The 20428-nt window shown below is 43.8% G+C and overlaps 2 protein-coding genes across 4 annotated transcripts in view; one reads left to right on the forward strand and one right to left on the reverse strand.

The window, feature by feature from the left end:
- Positions 1–7804, forward strand: part of crot (carnitine O-octanoyltransferase) — a 92945-nt gene extending 85141 nt beyond the window's left edge. The window contains exons 18-19 of one of the 2 annotated variants that reach the window (XR_010967332.1): positions 7365–7449; positions 7714–7804. The gene's annotated coding sequence lies outside the window, so the exon portion shown is untranslated. Of the gene's footprint in view, positions 1–7364; positions 7450–7713 lie in introns of those variants that run through there. The other variant, XR_010967334.1, reaches the window with a different exon arrangement.
- Positions 1–20428, reverse strand: part of abcb4 (ATP-binding cassette, sub-family B (MDR/TAP), member 4) — a 124624-nt gene that overhangs the window by 10163 nt on the left and 94033 nt on the right. For both annotated transcript variants that reach the window (XM_068006854.1, XM_068006863.1), the window contains 4 exons: positions 20001–20204; positions 9085–9185; positions 7712–7852; positions 3695–3851 (listed from right to left, as the gene is read on the reverse strand). In XM_068006854.1, coding sequence (XP_067862955.1) covers positions 3695–3851; positions 7712–7852; positions 9085–9185; positions 20001–20204 — 603 coding nt within the window. The remainder of the gene's footprint in view (positions 1–3694; positions 3852–7711; positions 7853–9084; positions 9186–20000; positions 20205–20428) is intronic.

Consider the following 20428-nt stretch of genomic DNA (forward strand, 5'->3'; position numbering starts at 1 on the left):
TAAAAAAAATCAGACCAATAACATTTAATACCATTTTAAGATTAGATAATACCAAAACACATCCTGAATTACTTTTGCAAAGATACATTTTTCAAATGTTGTTGTTTCTATTTACAGTCTTAGAAAACAAACAGGAATGGATGAGGCAAAAATTTACATTCTGTACAGCTAGAGAATAGCATTTTATCATAACATTTTCACTTGTATTTGTGTGATAAAATGTCAGAACCTAATTTTAGCCCTCTGTGTCAATTGTGAAAATTTTTGCAAGTGCTGTCCTTGGTTGATCTACAAAGACCTATGGCCAAGGGCTGCTTATGTTGACATGTTTTTTTATTCATTCTCGTGATGTGGGTGTTGCTGGCAAGTCCGGCATTTATTGCCTATTCCTAGTTGCCTGCGAAAGTGGCGGTAGGCCCTCTTCTTCAACCGCTGGTAGTTCTTTGATACCGCTGCAGAGGGCAGTTAACATTCCATGTGGAACTGGAGTCACAAAATGGCCAGAAAGGACGTTAGTGAACCAGTTGGGTTTTTTTTTAAATGACAATCTGACTACTTCAGTTTTTCTGATATCGGCTTTTTATTTCCAGATTTTTTAAACTGAATTCAAATTCTCAATTTGCAGTGGTGGGATTTGAACTTGTGTTCTCTGGATTTAGTCCAATCCTCTCAGATTACTAGTCCAGTAACACAACCACGACACTACCGTACCTGGTCAAACAAACAATAATCCATCACCAGAGATCAAGATCCTGAAAATCCCATTGTAAATTCAGCAGAACACTACCTAAATGGCCACAATCTCAGCCAACCTCTGGCAATGCTGGATCCCAGCCTTTAGCCACAGTTTCTGGATGGCACCTAAAAGTCCCTGCAATGTCTAAGGTTGGCAGTTATTCATGGCAACAAGTGCATTAATTTAAAGACTCCAACTGAGGTGTAAGTGTCCGTAATCCAGTAAAGAAGAACCAAGCTTTTTGGCCCCAATGAAAGGCAATCCACAAAGGCCATGTAGCAAGCCCAGCGGGAGGAGACACCTTGGCAGCGAGTGCCACGTCAAGGAACTCCTGAAATGTTACTCAATGCCGGAAGAAGTTCACTGACCTCACCAGGGCAGCCAGGTTACAAGAGGCATTCTTACCTCGTAACGATGTACTGTAAAAATCATGTTTGCCAGTTACAGCTATCTTACCCTCACAGCCATTTTTTTTTATTCGTTCATAGGATGTGGGTGTCGCTGGCAAGGCCAGCATTTATTGCCCATCCCTAATTGCCGTTGAGAAGGTGGTGGTGAGCTGCCTTCTTGAACCACTGCAGTCCGTGTGGTGAAGGTTCTCCCACAGTGCTCTTAGGAAGGGAGTTCCACGATTTTGACCCAGCGATGATGAAGGAACGGTGATATATTTCCAAGTCGGGATGGTGTGTGACTTGGAGGGGAACGTGCAAGTGGTGTTGTTCCCATGTGCCTGCTGCCCTTGTCCTTCTTGGTAGTAGAGGTCATGGGTTTGGGAGGTGCTGTCGAAGATGCCTTGGCGAGTTGCTGCTGTGCATCCTGTGGATGGTACACACTGCAGCCACGGTGCGCTGGTGGTAAAGGGAGTGAATGTTTAGGGTGGTGGATGGGGTGCCAATCAAGCGGGCTGCTTTGTCCTGGATGGTGTCGAGCTTAGAGTGTTGTTGGAGCTGCACTCATCCAGGCAAGTGGAGAGTATTCCATCACACTCCTGACTTGTGCCTTGTAGATGGTGGAAAGGCTTTGGGGAGTCAGGAGGTGAGTCACTTGCCACAGAATACCCAGCCTCTGACCTGCTCTCGTAGCCATGGTATTTAATGTGGCTGGTCCAGTTAAGTTTCTGGTCAATGGTGACCCCCAGGATGTTGATGGTGGGGGATTCGGCGATGGTAATGCCATTGAATGTCAAGGGGAGGTGGTTAGACTCTCTCTTGTTGGAGATGGTCATTGCCTGGCACTTGTCTGGCACGAATATTACTTGCCACTTATCAGCCCAAGCCTGGATGTTGTCCAGGTCTTGATGCATGCGGGCTCGGACTGCTTCATTATCTGAGGGGTTGCGAATGGAACTGAACACTGTGCAATCATCAGCGAACATCCCCATTTCTGACCTTATGATGGAGGGAAGGTCGTTGATGAAGCCGCTCAAGATGGTTGGACCTAGGACACTGCCCAGAGGAACTCCTGCAGCAATGTCCTGGGGCTGAGATGATTGGCCTCCAACAACCACTACCATCTTCCTTTGTGCTAGGTATGACTCCAGCCACTGGAGAGTTTTCCCCGATTCCCATTGGCTTCAATTTTACTAGGGCTCCTTGGTGCCACACTCGGTCAAATGCTGCCTTGATGTCAAGGGCAGTCACTCTCACCTCACGTCTGGAATTCAGCTCTTTTGTCCATGTTTGGACCAAGGCTGTAATGAGGTCGGGAGCCGAGTGATCCTGGCGGAACCCAAACTGAGCATCGGTGAGCAGGTTATTGGTGAGTAAGTGCTACTTGATAGCACTGTCGACACACTGTCCATCACTTTGCTGATGATTGAGAGTAGACTGATGGGGTGGTAATTGGCCGGATTGGATTTGTCCTGCTTTTTGTGGACAGGACATACCAGGGCAATTTTCCACATTGTCGGGTAGATGCCAGTGTTGTAGCTGTACTGGAACAGTTTGGCTAGAGGCGCGGCTAGTTCTGGAGCACACGTTTTCAGCACTACAGCCGGGATGTTGTTGGGGCCCATTGCCATTGCACAACACCTGCACCGTAGCACCTTAACAGCAATGCGCAGAACGTACTACTGTACATTTCATACCGCCTTCTTTCTTTTGCAAGTGTTCGCTTACTTACAGGTGAATACCTAGAGAAGCAGTGGAAGACTCATGTAGTCGGTATTTCATTGCTATTATCTGTTCTCACCTCCATTAAGGAATGCTTTTTGTCACCTGGTTTGCATTCCATTTTATGGCACAGAATGCCTTCAAACATTCTTCTTGAAGGGGAAATCACCCACATCCAAAAGCAGGGAAGTGCCACTTTCTGTGCAAGGCATCAGGGGTGCAGGGAACCTATGTCAATGATATTCATAAGCTGGACTTGCAATATCCTGCACGCTCAGCTACCCACAGTTCCATCGTGAGCAGCAGCTCATGTGGTGCTCTCCCGGCAGCTTTTATGCTGGAATTGTAAAATGGTCCCTTTTATGCCTAATCCCTGATGCTGATGGGATTACTCACCTGTTCCTTTGCGGTCTAGGGACGGTTGCTATCCACTTATGCTTTCAGTATTAATACTAGACATTGGGATTCAGATATGGAGAATCTAAATCTTAGAGCTACTGAACCCAAAGTTAATATTTCTGAATGTTCATTTCTAATAAATGATCAAAATAAAGTCTACTTTGCAAAAATAATTTGACCATATTAAACTAAATAAATGCATTATTAGCCTTCCTTTATTGCCCTTCTGCAAAATAAACATTTCCCCCTAATTCTTGTTCCATATCTGTCCAGTTTACAGGAATCTAGCAAACATTTCTGGCATTTTTATCCAAAACAGATGAATGTTTGTTTCATAATTTTGTGCCAACTGTTTGGTGGGCAGGTGCTTCTGAGTAACCTGAGATTATAGCATTTCATAAAGTTTCATTTCCTAATTTTCTACTTTATTGGACAGTGAAGTACTTACAGGAACATCACCAGCGTCACTATAGCTGTCTATAGATGGCACTTGCTCAAGCAGCATGCAGACCTGGGCTGCTGACATCTTGGCCTTTGCATAGTCAGGTGCAAATGAGCTGGTCTGTCCCAAAGCCATAGCTCCAAATACAATTGCTGAGAATACACTGGAATAGACACAAATCAGATTAAGCAATGCACAGTTTTACCTTTACTAACATGTTAGTGATGTTCACATTGATGATAATCCAAAAAAGAATTTATCAAAATCCTCATACAGTACATAAACAGCTTATTGCTTCATAATTCTCCATAATATAGAGAAAATAGAATGAGGGAAAACTAGCAAGAAATATGAAAACAGACTGTAAGAGCTTCTACAAGTATGTAAAAAGGAAGAGATTAGCAAAATTAAACATGGGTCCCTTAGAGGCTGAGACAGGAGAAATTATAATGGGGAATAAGGAAATGGCAGAGACGTTAAACAAATATTTTGTATCTGTCTTCACAATAGAATTTACAAAAACCATACCAGAAATAGTGGGAAACCAAGGGTCTAATGAGGGTGAGGAACTTAAAGCAATTAATATTAGTAAAGAAAAAGTACTGGAGAAATTAACGGAACTAAAAGTCGACAAATTCCCTGGACCTGATGGCCTACATCCTAGGGTTCCAAAAGAGGTGGCTGCAGAGATAGTGGATCCATTGGTTGTGATCTTCCAAAATTCCCTAGACTCTAGAACGGTCCCAGTGGATTGGAAGGTAGCAAATGTAACACCGCTATTCAAGAAAGGAGGGAGAGAGAAAACAGGGGATTACAGGCCAGTTAGCCTGACATCAGTAGTCAGGAAAATGCTAGAATCTATTATTAAGGAAGTGGTAACAGGGCACTTAGAAAATCATAATATAATCAACATGGTTTTATGAAAGGGAAATCGTGTTTGACAAATCTATTAGAGTTTTTTTGAGGATGTCACTAGCAGGGTAGATAAAGGGGAACCAGTGAATGTTGTATATTTGAATTTTCAAAAGGCATTCGATAAGGTGCCACACAAAAGGCTGTTACACAAGATTAGGGCTCATGGGATTGTGGGTAACATATTAGCATGAATAAAGGATTAGTTAAGGGACAGAAAACAGAGAGTAGGAATAAACGGGTCATTTTTAGGTTGGCAGGCTGTAACTAGTGGGGTGCCGCAAGGATCAGTGTTGGGACTCAGCTATTTATAATCTATATATGTGATTAGATGAAGGGACAGAGTGTAATGTATCCAGGTTTGCTGGAAAGTAAGCTGTGAGGAGGACACAAAGAGTCTGCAAAGAGATATAGACAGATTAAGTGCAAGAATGGCAGATGATGTATAATGTGGGGAAATGTGAGGTTATTCACTTTGGTAGGAAGAATAGAAAAACAAAATATTTTTCAATGGCGAGAGACTATTAAATGTTGGTGTTCAAGGGATTTGGTGTCCTTTTACATGAAACACAGAAAGTTAACATGCCAGGTACAGCAAGCAATTAGGAAGGCAAATGATACATTGGTCTTTATGGCAAGGGGGTTGGAGTACAAAAGTAAGGAAGTCTTGCTGCAATTGTACAGGGCTTTGGTGAGACTACACCTGGAGTACTGTGTACAGTTTTTGGTCTCCTTACCTAAGGAAGGATATACTTGGTGCAATGAAGGTTCATTAGATTGATTCCTGTGATAAGAGGGTTGTCCTATGAGGAGAGATTGAGTAGAATGGGCTTATATTCTCTGGAGTTTAGAAGAATGAGAGGTGATCTCATTGAAACATATAATATTCTAAGAGGGCTTGACAGGGTAGATGCTGAGAGGCTATTTCTCCTGGCTGGAGAATCAATAATAGGGGACACAGTTTCAGGATAAGGGGTCGGCCATTTAGGACTGAGATGAGGAGAAATTTCTTCACTCAGAGGGTTGTGAATCTTTGGAATTTTCTACCACAGGGGGCTGTGGATGCTCAGTCGTCGAGTATATTCAGGGCTGAGATCGATAGATTTTTGGACTCTAGGGTAATCAAGGGATATGGGGATCGGGCGGGAAAGCGGAGTTGAAGTCAAAGATCAGCCATGATCTGATTGGATGGCGGAGCAGGCCGTATGGCCTATTCCTGCTCCTATTTCTTATGTTCTTACGTTCTTATCTTAATACATATCAGACGTCAATATATTGGAAAAAACTTTATTTGGAAAACCTTTAATAAAACTGTATAGTCATCTTTCTTTAAAAAATGCAATTTATAGGTGGCATAGGCAACAAAGGGCTACTTGATATGAACTTAAATACAAGCAGAAAGGTGCTAATCATACTGGTGTACAGAAACAGCAGAACAGCATCCTGCTTCCACATCCCCACCAATGACTTTCTTTGGCAGTCTACAGGATGCACTGCAGCAACTCGCCAAGGCTCCTTCAACAGCACCTCCCAAACCCGCCCACCGAGAAGGACAAGGGCAGCAGGTACCTGGGAACAACACCACCTGCACATTTCCCTCCAAGTCACACACCATCCCGACTTGGAAATATATCTCCGTTCCTTCATTGTCGCTGGGTCAAAATCTTGGAACTCCCTACCTAACAGCACTGTGGGAGAACCTTCACCACACGGACTGCAGCGGTTCAAGAAAGCGGCTCACCACCACCTTCTCAAGGGCAATTAGGGATGGGCAATAAATGCTGGCCTTGCCAGCGATGCTCACATCCCATGAACGAATAAAAAAAAGTCACTAGGAAGTACATCACAGCTGCCCGAGTACACCTTTCCCTGTGCTCGCCTCATAAACTGACAGTGGGGGAAAGAGAACCTGAGTGTGTCCTCTCTGTGATGTTCCAACACAGTGCCCACCACTCCATCAGACAGGGAGAGAGATGGAAACAAACAGGAGATGTAGATGGGAAAAGCACAAGACCATGTAAGAAAGGAAAAATATAGAAAACAGACCGAAGGATAGACAATCATTCAGAGGAAATGAAATGAAAGATGGAAAGAAAAATGGAAAATATTGGAAACATTCATAGAATTGCATTATATTGAAATTACAACACGGAAACAGGCCGTTCAGCCCAAGCAGTCTATTTTGGTGTTAATCCTCCACATTAGCATTAGTCATAATTCCATATGCTCACGCTGTCTCCATATCCCTTTATTATCCTTTCCTTCAACCATCCATATAACTTATTCTTAAATTTTCACATGGTCTCTGCTTCAATCACGAACTCTGGTAATACATTCCACAGCCTCACAACCATTTCTCCTGCTCTCCGTCCTAAATATCTTACATTCAATCTTAGATCTTTGTCCTCTTGTTCTAGACCCCTCAGCCATCAGAAATAGTCTGTTTCTATCTACCCTGTCCATTCCTTCATAATTTTAAACACCTCTATCAAATCACCTCACGGTCTCCTCTGCTCTAATAAAAACAGCCCCAATTTTTCCATGCTTTCTTTGTATTTGTATTCCCTTAAAACCAGCAGCACTCTAGTGAATCTGCACTATACCCTCTCAGTTATCTCAACATCTTTCCTATAATGTGAAATCGATAACTGCACACAATACTTGAATTCTGGTCTTACTAAGGTTTTATATAGATTCACCATTATATCTTAATCTTATTGAAGAGTTTACGCCCGAAACATTAACTTGTCTGTTCTCTCCACAGATGCTGTCTGAGTTGCTGAGTGTTTCCAACATTTTCTGCCTTAATTGCCTGGGGGAACTGCGCCTATAAATTCACTGCATAACATGTAAATATCAATAGAGACACATTATATGCTTCAAAGAAACAACATGGGAAGAAACTGAAGGAGGTCAGATGAGATGTAGAAGCAGGTTGAGTTTCTCACTATGTACTGTCCATGGGTGCATGGGGTCTAGGATTACTCTGGTTGCATTTAAAGTATTTTACACAGTTCAAGCAGTACATAAACAATGACTTGCTCTAATTGCCTTATTGAAAAGTATTGTTTTGCGGCATTCTGAATGTTCACAACAATTATTTATACTTACAGGAAAACATCCTGGAACACCATATATTTATGTGTCACCAGCCAGGCCCCAAATCGAAAACATGCAGCATAAGCAAAGAATACAATTGCTTGTGAAAGTGCAAAAGTGAGTCCATAAATGTGAGCCTTCTTTTCTGCATTCCTTTGAAAAAATAAAGGAGAAAATGCATGACAATTCTGCTGTCTAGTACAAGACATGATGTGGAGATGCCGGTGATGGACTGGAGTTGACAATTGTAAACAATTTTACAACACCAAGTTATAGTCCAGCAATTTTATTTTAAATTCACAAGCTTTCGGAGGCTTCCTCCTTCCTCAGGTGAACATTGTTGGAAAGACACTGTAGGGACAATTTTAACGGATTATCGTTCCATTCCCATTGTCTCCGTCAACTGCCATTCTAACTGCAGTTTCTTTAGTTGGCAAAGGCGTCCACTAGAGGCAGGCAGGGGCCTCATGATGCATGCAAATCAGGGTCCTCTAACACAATTAGAACCCCAATGTCAATTTGACACAAAGTCGCAGAAGTCCTGCCCAGTGCCCAACCAGTCAGTAAATCAATGTTGAGGATTCCCATGGTCACTCCCCCCACTCTCCCCAAACCGACTGAATACCACTGTGCCCCCACCTCTGGATTACTAGTCCAGTAACATAACCATTACACTACTGTATCCACTTGGTCCTTTTATATTCTTCCTTATCCAATTCCACTTTAAATTATGTTATAATCGATGCCTCAATAGCCATTTATGGTAAAGAATCCATGGCCTAATAACCCTGTGTGAGAAATGTCTTCTAACTTCCCTCTTCGTTCTTCTAGTAATAATCTTGAATTTATGGCCCTTTGTGACTGATTCGCCAACCAGTGGAAACAATCTCTCATTATTTACCCTCTCAAAACATTATTAAAGAATTCAAATAGCAAGAATATATACATCAAATTCAATGCATGTTCCACATTTTAATGCAGATTTTCACAACTTGCATACCTAATTCACAAGCAACCATTTACTGCTTGTCCACTCATAGCTTTCGTGTGGCCAGGATACCTTAGGCTGGAAATTGGGCATATGGTAGCAGAAAATAGGGTAGGGAGGCCTACCACCCTATCCCTGCCCCACCCCTTATCCGGCAGTAGGACAGAAATCCAGGTCCTTGAATCAACAGTGGAAATAGTACTCGTCCGGCCTGCACAATGGTTCAAATTATAAATGGGTGGAATTGCAGAATGTGATTGCCAAAACACTGGTAACAATCATGAATTCTTTCTGATACAAATAGAATTTGACTTATTCAGTTCTAATCATGGTCTTTCCACCTGTTAAACAGAAGCCACCATTACACGATCAACTGAAGAAGTATGACTGCCATTACCTGCAAGGAACTTTCAAGCTTTCTTCATACATTTGTTCAAACCTTCTTTCTCGTGTTAGAGCTACAACTGTTCGAATGTTTTCAACTGCCTCTGTAGCAATCTGTTTAAAATAGAGAAAACAATATTGTTAAATAGAGCAGGATAAAGGGAGCTGCTTGCAACACAATAAGAATAGATTCTTAATTGATGGGCTTCAAAATCCCAATCTTGAAACTCAAATTCTCCTATCAAATGAGTACATTTTCCTTGACCTGGGAAACTAGATAAAACAGTATTCTTTCCCGGTGGACCAAAAAAGCAGCAGCATCTATGAAGATTTTTGCAATAAGCTATTCCATCATTCCAACAGCGCATAGGGCATAGCCCCAATTTTACAAGGTTCCATTTGAGCAATCATCCAGCATACCCAAATTATTTGGAGGCAAAGGGAAATGAGATGGATGGCTGCTATGAGATCAGGACTGCCACCTTCAGCCCTAGCAACCCCCAGAACAGCTGCTGAGTAGAAATACAAAGCACCTGCTTCAACCAGAATTAATCTCGAGCACAACTTTGGTATTTGTGAGCAAACATTCCACTGTTGGGACTTTGGCCCTCTGGGGCTTCCCTGCAGATGTCCACGAATTTGCTAAGTGCTCCAAAGTGCACTCCAGTTGTGCGCAGAGACGTCAGAGGTGTATTGCTATGGATTCTCCGACAACTACTTACAACGAGCTCTACACATTTTCAAAAGACATCATGAAAGCCTTTTTTCTCATCCCTTCTGAAGGCACGTCCAGTGGGGTACCAATCCCTGGTCCATCCAGCTGGGGAATGCCCAGGGCTGGCATTACAGCCAGCTGCTTACTGTTCCTCCTCAGCAATCTCTGCTTGTTCTTCCTCACTTGTGATTTATTGTTCGCCTGGTACTCCCACCTCAAATTCACTATCTAAATTCCCGGAGATGTATGTATCCATGTCAGCAACCGCACTGTATGATGCAGCATGTTATGAAGTGCTAAGTTCCATTGAATCATTCCTCCCCATAGAAACCTCTATTGAAAGAGAAAAGGTAAATGTGTTTCCATGGTGTCAGGCGAGAACTGCCTTATAATAGAAGTAAATTGTCAATATACGCGGGGAGGTTTTCCTGGGCCTGTGCGCAACGAATATTGTAAAATCGGGAGAGTTACAGCATATGCCTACAAAGGAACCAGCCAGATTTTTCTCCTTTAATTTAAATGGAGAAAAATTGGGTGGGTTCTTTTTTCCAGGTGTCCGATTTTCCAATATTCACTGTGCCCAGGTGATCCAGTGCGGCTGGGCGCAAGTCTAGGAAAATCTCTCCTAATGTGTGCCACGGTACTGTTGTGCAAAGTATGCCTGTTTGTGAGTAAATGTAACAATGAGATTAATAAAACAAGAGTGCTTGCTGAGTGGTGGTCTCACACTGTCAAACAGTCCATCCCCTTTTGGGCCAAATATTACCAATGGCTTTTCCTTGAATCTGGATAGGTGCTTCAAGTTGGAAGATCCCTTCCAGTCCAAGTTTTCTCCTAATGGTTATGTGCTGCTTTCGCCTGAAAGCACACATAACATGTCCGGATGTTAAAATTTAGAACAGCAGTGAGACTGTCACCTCTGTGCCCAGTCTACATCGCTCCAGTGTGAGCCCATTACAATGCTGCATGCATGTTGTTCTGGTGGCAGTTTGGTTCGAGGTACAACCTACACGATTTGTGTGTGACAATGCAAGCTATTCCAGTGCCACATGACAACAACTTCCATTTATATAGCGCCTTCAACATACAAAAACACCACAAGGCACTGCATAGAAGCACGATCAGCAAAAATGGGATGTCGAGACAAAGAAGGCGGATGTTTGTTCAAAGAGGTGGGCTTTAATTAAGGGCCTTAAAGGAGGAGTGGGAGGTGGAGAGACAGAGGGGTTTAGGGAGAGAATTCCAGAGCATGGAGCCTGGACAGCTAAAGGCATGGCCGCCAATGATGGGGCAAAGGGAGGGAGGATACACAAGAGGCCAAAGGCAGAGAAACACAGTTCGGGGGTGGTGGGAGGATGCAGGGCTGGAGGAGGTTACAGAGGTAGGGAGGGGCAAGATTTCAGAGATTTAATCACAAGGATGAGAATATGAAATTTGAGACAATGGGGGACAGGGAGCCAATGTAGGTCAGCAAGGACAGGAGTGATGGATGAGCGGGATAGGATATAGGCAGCAGAGTATTGGATGAGCTGAAATTTATGGAGAGTGGAGAATGGGAGGCCAGCCAGGAGAGCATTGGAATAATCGAGTCTGGGGCTGACAAAGACATGGATGAAGGTTTCAGGGGCTGAGGCAAGGGTGGAGGCAGACAATGTTATGGAGCTGGATTCAGGTGGCCTTTATGATGGAAACTATATGGAGCCAGAGGCTCAGCTTGGGGTTGAAAAGGATGCTGAGATTGCTAACAGTCTCGTTCAGCCTATCCTGAAGCTTTACTAAAAAAGCATGGGTGCAAAAGCTGATAGGTTGTCTCTATACTCTGCATGCTGATTCCCTGAGGATGTACCAGGTTAAAAGTTCTAGTTGAGTCAGGCATGCTATTCACCAATGAGTGGGATAGATTCTAACTCGGGCTGCCCAGTGTAAGGTGCCCTTCAATTGCAAAGATCCTACTTTTGCTGCACTTTCTGACCTCCAAGGCATCATTTCAGTTTCAGCCATTTTTTTCTCCAGTAGTTAGTGCAGCTATCTTCCCCTTTGATGGTGTGCAGCAGTCTTTTAAAAGCTGATGCAATGCCAGATTTCTGTCAGCCCAGCACTAATGCACTGCCCTGTGCTCCCTGCAAATGCCAGAGAGCTTATTAGCATTGGTAGGAGGGACGAATTTCTTAAATAGTATGTTTCTAGCCCAACGAGGAAGGAACATAAGAACATAAGAAATAGGAGCAGGAGAAGGCCACATGGAACCTCGAGCCTGCTCCGCCATTCAGTAAGATCATCGCTGATCTTCAACCTCAACTCCACTTTCCTGCCCAATCCCCATATCCCTTGATTCCCCTAGAGCCCAAAACTTTATCTATCTCAGCCTTGAGTATACTCAACAACTCAGCATCCACAGCCCTCTGGGGTAGAGAATTCCAAAGATTCACTACCCTCTGAGTAAAGAAATTCTCCTCATCTCAGTCTTAAATGACCAATCCCTTGTCCTGCGACTATACCCTCTAGTTCTAGACTCTCCAGCCAGGGGAAACAACCTCTCAGCATCTAGGAAGCTGTGCTGGTTCTGGGGAATGAAGTAGGGCAAGTGGATTGTGTTTCAGTGGGAGAACATCTGGGTAATAGTGATCATAATATAATCAGGTTTAAAGTAGTTATGGAAAGGAACGAAGAAAAATCAATGGTGAAAATACCCAACTGGAAGAGAGCAAATTTCAGTGATTTGAGAAGGGATCTAGCACAGGTGGACTGAAAACAAAGATTGGCCAGCAAAACAGCAAATGAGCACTGGCAGGCCTTCAAGGTGGAGACAGATCGGGTACAAACTAAGCATATCCCCATAATGAGGACGGCACCCTCCTGGGTGACAAAGGAAATAGAGGTTAAAGTAAAACAGAAAAAGGTTTATGACAAATGTCAGGTACAGAATACAGTAGAAAACAAGGCAGACTACAGTGCAGGGGGAAATGGAAAATTGAAAAAGGACATAAGAAGGGCAAAGAGAGCGTATGAGAAAATCTTTTATTAACATATAAAAAGTAAAAGGATAGTTAAAGGAATGGTGGGGCTGATTAGGGACCAAAAAGAAAATCTTCTTGTGGAGGCAGAGGGCATGACCGAGGTACTCAATGAGTACTTTGCATCCGTCTTCCAAAAAAAAGGGGATGAAGTTAATGTCGCAATAGAGGAGGAGGGAGTAAAGATATTGGATCGGATAAAAATAGAACGGAGGTGCTAAATAGGTAGGCATCACTCAAAGTTAATGGGCTTGATGTTACCAGGGCTGTGGGTTCGCAGCGGGGGGGGCTATTGGGCGCGTGGGTAACGCGCCCGGCAAAATCAGTCTGCCCCCCTGCGCGATCGCAGCCTAATTGGATCCACTTACCTGGTCTTCCGGGTTCCCCACTGCTGATCTGCGCGTCGGGCGGACTGCGCATGTGCAGTAAGCTCTGTCAGCTGGAGGAGCTCTATTAAAGGGGCGGTCCTCCACTGACAGATGCTGCAACAAATAGCAAAAATTACAGCATGGAGCAGCCCAGAGGGAAGGCTGCTCCCTGTTTAATGATGCCTCACTCCAGGTATCATTAGATGGGGTGAGGAGGAGGGGGAGGACAGAGATCTTCCCCCCGGTGGGCGGGAGGAAGCGGCCTGCCTCTGCCACCAGGAAGGCCTGGCTCGAGGTGGCAGAGGAGGTCACCTGCACCACCAACATATCGCCCACCTGCATACAGTGCAGGAGGCGCTCCAATGACCTCAGTAGGTCAGCCAAAGTGAGTACACTTATTCATTCCCCTACACTCCATCTGCCACATCACCGCCCCCACCCCACATCTCCTTCTGCACTGCCAACACTACTCTGTCACATCACCCCTCACACCCACTCAAACCTGATCCTCATCTTACCTGCACTTACTCACCTCGCCAGTACTCATCCCGCCACTACCACTCAACCCAATCCTCATACAATCTCATGACTCTATCTCATACTCACCCTCTCATGCATCTCTTTCACGGTCAGCCTCACTCAACCTGCCACTACCTGTGCTGCAGCCACAGGGCATGCATCACATATGTGCAGTAGGCAGCGTAAGGCAAACGTGCCGTGAGCATTAAGGGGATGCACAAGGGTGTTTGAGGGTTTGTCATGGTTTTTACTTATATTGAATTTCTGAACAACTCACATTACATATTATATTGGCACCACTACTGCCACATCTTTGCGAATCTTGTCTGGTTTGTGCAATAATGCCCTTTCCTGAGGATCACAATGAAGACCCACATCTGATGCCACCCATTGTGTCACTGCAAAGTGGGTGTAGGTGTATTTGCAGGGCTCTTTTGTGCAGACGACTGAGAGACGTCGGCGATGTCCCCGGTGGCACCCTGGAAGGTTGCGGAGGAGAAGTTGTTGAGGGCAGTGGTGACTTTGACAGCGACAGGTAAGAAGATGGTGCTCGGGCCAACCAGGAGCAGCTCGGCATGAAGGAGGCTGCAGATGTCCACGACTACATGTCGAGTGACTCTGAGCCTCCGTGTGCACTGCTGCTCAGAGAGGTCCAGGAAGCTGAGCCTCGGTCTGTGGACCCTGTGGCGAGGGTAGTGCCCTCTGCGACGCATCTCTCTCTGCGGTTGCCCTCCCTCCTGCTGTGCAGGTGGATGTGTCACAGCACTCTGTTGTGGAGCTCCACGTGTCAGAGGTGGACGGCGTGGCCGGCGAGGCTGGTGATGCTGTTCGCCCTCCGAGGAGGTCATGACTGCAGCTACGCGGCCCCCATGTACATCTGAGGGGGTCCGCAAGGTAGGTACATGTCTCTGGACCCCGGGGTAAGTGTGCAAGTTGGTGAATTTGATTGTCAGGAGTGACAGAGTGGCCTCCTGCAATGAGTGAGGGTCTCCCTCTCCCACCTGTCAAATGGACCTTTGCAGCTGCCACAGGCTGATAGCTGCAACACGTCCATTTCAACTGGGAGTGTTTCCCCCAGTATGGGAAACAGTCCCAGTTGTCTCTAAAATCCCACCCCTCCTGACATATTCCCTTAATCAGGTCTGTTAATGACCTGAAATACCTAAGTAAATACTCTCAAGTGGCACTCCACTGGCTTTAATTGCCTGCGGGAGTTGGCGCGTCTGTGGGGAACCCAGAAGTGGGCGGGTTGGAGCTGGGCTCCCAACCCGCTCCGGGATTCCCCGATTTTTGGAGCCCCCCCCCCCCTGCCAGGAACGCACCCGATAGCGGGTGCTAAAATAGAGCCCAATAAGTCACCCAGTCCAGATGGGTTGCATCCTAGGTTGCTGCGGGATGCTTGGATGGAAATAGCAGAAGCTCTGATCACAATCTTTCAATCCTTCTTGGATATGGGAGTGGTGACAGAGGACTGGAGGGTTGCAAATGTTACACCCCTGTTCAAGAAAGGGGAGAGGGATAAACCAGGTAACTACAGGCCAGTCAGTCTAATGTCAGTGGTGGGAAAAGTACTAGAGACTATTGTCAGGGACAAAATTAATTCTCACTTGAAGAAGCATGGGTTAATAAGGGACAGCCAGCATTGGTTTTTAAAGACAAATCATGTCTGACTAACCTGATTGAGTTCTTTGATGAAGTAACAGAGAGGGTTGATGAAGGTAGTGCAGTAGATGTTGTATATATGGACTTTCAAAAGACATTTGATAAAGTATCACATAACAGACATGTTTGGAAAATAGAAGCACACGGTATTAAAGTGACCGTGGTAACTTGGGTACGTAATTGGCTAAGGAATAGGAAGCAGAGAGTAGTGGTGAACGGATGTTTTTCCTGACGGAAGAGAAATATGCAGTAGGGTCCCCCAGGGGTTGATATCAGGACCATTGCTTTTCTTGTTATATATAAATGACACTGATTTGGAAATAGGGAGTACAATTTCGAAGTTTGCAGATGATACAAAACTTGGTAACGTAGTAAATAGTGAGGAGGATAGTAGCAGACTTCAGGAGGACGTAAACAGACTGGTGAAATGGGCAGACACATAACAGATGCAATTTAATGTGGATCAGTGTGAAGTGATGCACTTTGGGAGGAACAACATGGAGAGGCAGTAAATGGTACTATTTCGAGGGGGGTGCAAGCGCAGAGGGATCTGGGGGTGCATATGCACAAATCTTTGAAGGTGGCAGGGCAAGTTGATAAAGCGGTTAATACGGTGTACAATTCTGGGCACCACACTTTATTAAGGATGGCAAGGCCTTGGAGAGGGTACAGAGGAGGTTTACCAGGATGATACCAGGGATGAGGGACTTCAGTTATGTGGTGAGACTGGAGAAGCTGGGATTGTTCTCCTTAGAGCAGATAATCTTAAGGGGAGACCAAATAGAGGTATTCAAAACTATGAGGGATTTTGATAGAGCAAGGAGGGAGAAACTGTTTCCTCTGGCAAGTAGGTCGGTAACCAGAGGTCACAGATTTGAAATAACTGGTAAAAGAACGAGAGGGGAAATGAGGAGAAATTTTTTTCACACAGCGGGTTGTTAAGATCTAGAATGCACGATCTGAAAAAGAGTGATGAAAGCAGATTCCATAGGAACTTTCAAATGGACGTGTACTTGAAGGGGACTAATTTGCAGGGCTATGGGAAAAAAGCTGGGGTATGGGACTAAACTGGACAGCTCTTTCAAAGAGCTGGGACAGGCACAGGCACGATGAGCTGAATGGCCTCCTGGTGCTGTAAGATTCTATGATTCTAATTTCACAGGACTTGCCCTCTGCATTCCCAGATGTACAATGCTCATGCTCAATCTATCCAGAATCACAAAATCAAGGCTTAGACGTCGAGTAGTTAACAGTACTTGCGATGGGCTGAAACAGTCCAGTTTATCATTTTGATTCATATACCATTGGGTGCTTCATAGCAGTGCTTCTGTTATTATTAGGCCATTTGCGAGTGCGGCTCGAGGCCAGCGGAGGATTACCATTCTAGGTAGTCAGTCGTAACATTTCATTTTCATTTATTTAAAGGTTTCTCCTCCTTTTTGGCAGAGCAGAAGGTTGTTTAATAAATTTTGTGGTCAAAACCCTTGGAGTAGGTAAGCATGAGTGGCAGTACAAGCTCGGGCCATTGCAGCTGACTCTCCACATTCTCTTTACATTTCTTTCTTTCACTGGTGTCACCACTTTTTCCTACAATTACTGCTGTTAATTTTGAAGATCTTGATAGAGGTTTTTCAGGTTTTCTTTAATGATATGAGAGAGGTTGTAGAATTGTTCATGTGCTTAGGCACAGACCTTTTTTAAAAAATCATGCACAGTCTCAGGATAATGGGTCGGCCATTTAAGACTGAGATGAGGAGGAATTTCTTCACTCAGAGTTGTGAATCTTTGGAATTCTCTACCACAGAGGGCAGTGGATGCTGAGTCATTGAATATATTCAAGGCTGAGATCGATAGATTTTTGGACTCTAGGGGAATCAAGGGATATGGGGTTTGGGCTGGAAAGTGGAGTTGAGGTTGAAGATCAGCAATGATCTTAGTGAATGGCAGAGCAGGCTCGAGGGGCCGTAAGGCCTACTCCTATTTCTTATGCCTTCAAAGCAAACTGTTTCTCTGTGTTTGTATGTGTGCATAAGCACGAGAGAGACTGCAACAGTCTCCTGCGATTAACTGAGAAGATTTATCATACCACACGGACTGCAGCGGTTCAAGAAGGCAGCTCACCAGCACCTTCTCAAGGGCAATTAGGGGTGGGCAATAAATGCTGGCCTCACCAGCGATGGCCACATCCCATGAATGAATAATAAAAAAAATCAACAAACAAAATGCCATTTAGAGCTCTTGATGTAAAAGCAAACATCTTGAAGTGCTTTTCAGAAGTTAAAACCAAACATCCATAGCACACTGTGCTTATGCTCCTCCCAAAAAAGAACGTTCTCCATATAGATTTTCAGTTACACATCTAGACCATGGAAATTTGCTCAAGCTGTCCCCATTACCTTTAAGAAACAAATGACCATGATGATGAAGTTTACTGAGTGCTCTTCTCTTACTAATTCCATTATCCTGAGACTGTGCATTTACTGAATGAAAATGAAAGCTAAATTCACTGCATTCTGAGAGAACAAAAAGTTAGGTCGTGGTTATGTGGGGAGAGGGAGCAATGCTTACCTCTTCTTAACATTCTACATTTTAACCAGAAGAGGAGGGGGAGGAAGAAAGAGCAGGCTAAGAAACTATTTGGTGGACATACAGACAGATATTGCCTTGGCTCTTGTGAGGTTATGTATTTCCCAATGGGATATTAATCTGTTCTCAGCTGAATAAGCTGTGAAAATAAAAAAGCACTGCTTTCAGTTCTGCATCTTTCTTGGGCAGAGGAACTTCCTACCAATAGAAGAGGCCTGAGAATCACAAAGAAAGCTGAAGTTTTGGTTTTGCCCTTCATTTACAGTGGGACACTAGCATCAGGATAGCAAAGAGTTTATATGGGGCATGCACAACCGTAGCTAATAGGAAGGTTGTTAACCTATTCAAAGGCTTTCACCCGTGCTGCTCTGAACCCATTGTCGGATTGGTAAGAGCTGCTTGGAGTCACTTTTCCTCCTTTCCTTTTGCCTTTCCAATTGTAGCCAGAGCATCACTAGTTATAGCTTCCCTTCCCACCCTGCACCATCACCTCTTGAATCCCCAAGGATCCAACTTTGGTTCCCTCCTCTTTTTCATCCACATTCTGCTCATTGGTGACAAATGGAGTCGTGGGATCAAAAGTGCTTCATGTGGGGTCAAAAAATTCAGGAAGGGATCATTATTTAAATGGGAAGAAAATAGTATTGTTGGAAAATGAAAAAAGATTTGGGGGTCCTGATTGACAACAAATTGAAGCTATCGCAACAATGTTCAGTAGTAGTGAGTAAGGAAAATCAAATGTTGGGATGTATTAAAAGGTGAATATTGAGCCGTGAAGTGAGGTAATGCTGCCACTTTATCAGTCACTGGTACAACCACACTTGGGATACTGTGTACAGAGGGATATTGCAACAATCGAGAGGATACAGAAGAGGGCAACCAGAATGATTAAAAGGATGAAGGGACTGGATTATGAGGAGCGATTATGCAGGCTGGGTATGTTCTTACCGGAGAAGAGAAGGTTCAGAGGTGATGTGATTGCTGTTTATAAAATTCTAAAAGGACTGGATAATGTAGATCGTGATTAGCTGTTTCATCTTTCCCAGAACAGTAGAACTAGAGATCACAGAGGAAATTCCAGTATGGTATTTTGTGGAGCTTGAGACTGACCAGATGGTCGTAAACATTTCTATGTTGCATAATGTGAACATAAGCCAACATATAGTATTATATTTGGAACAATGGTTTGTGAAATGAATAATTAAATTATTCATATTATTAAGGAATAAGATTTAAGAAATTATTTGTTGATGATAAATAGATACCAAAGTTAGCGCAGGCATGCGAATGAGGTAAGGGCATAAACTTATCATTAGTACTTTTCATTTAGAGATATAGTCCCACCACTCAAGACGCCCATGTTTAAAATCGGACAATTGTTTAAATGGGCCAAAAAGCACTAATCATTTTCCATTTCCACTATAGACAATTACAAAGTTGCCATTTACGGCATGTTAAGTGCGTCATGTATTTCAGGCAGAAACAGGTGTTTACTCAATAGTTGACTGCTTCAATAAATGTTACGAATCGATGAAGTGTTGACTGTGATAAATTAATAATTATATTCTTTGATGAATTTGTCCAGTTATTGTTTGAGAGCGTTCAGTTTTGCACCTTTTACATCTCTTTTCCGTCTCCTGGCTCTGAATCCTCATCAAGTGGTTCAATCACCCCTACTCTCCCAGAATAGCTGTCCCTTCCTTCCATCTGAATTCGCTCCATTTATCTCACTTCCCGTGCCAATTCTTCCTTTGTAGTCCAAATACCTGTGCTCCTCTCAAACTCGCAGCAGATGGGATCTCAGCCACCAGACACCATGAGGTTGTTGCCAGACCTGCACAGTGCACAGGTAAACCCTCCAACATGTATGCCAGGCTAATCGTTTTAGCACTAACGCGCCTGCTATAAGCAGTGGAGACTTAGTGTATTTGTTTTGTTTCATCATTATCCTGTTCCCCCCAACTAAATTTCCATCCCCTCCATATGAAAATAAAGACTAGGATTATATCTGATAATTCAAATCAAAATGCCATCAAATGCCCACCCCCTCTCCAAAATAACCCACCTTTCCAGCATTCTCCAGTTCTTCCTTGTCCTTGTTGGCATGTCCAGTAAGCACTCTCATCTGTATCAATCCTGATATTGCCAAGATTGGCACAATGGCCAAGATCAATAGTGTAAGCTGCCAGCCATAGATGAAGGAAATAATAATTGCACATCCTAGATTAGCTACGTTCTGTGCAATTATGCCAAGCCTGACACCAGTAGCCTACAGTAAAGACATGAATGGAGGAAATTATTCATTGAACATCACCTTTTAAAACATTTTCCCAAGTTTTCTCTTCAATGCTTCTATTTTAAATTAATTGCCCAGCTTTTAACAAATTTTTTATAGCATTCTGGGAACTAGATTTATGATTTATTAGGGACTTAATATGCATTGTTTAAAGAATGCTTTGGTTGAGCTGAAATAAATTAAAAATACATCTCCTT

Source organism: Heptranchias perlo, chromosome 2, assembly GCF_035084215.1.
Source record: "Heptranchias perlo isolate sHepPer1 chromosome 2, sHepPer1.hap1, whole genome shotgun sequence".
Lineage (NCBI taxonomy): Eukaryota > Metazoa > Chordata > Chondrichthyes > Hexanchiformes > Hexanchidae > Heptranchias > Heptranchias perlo.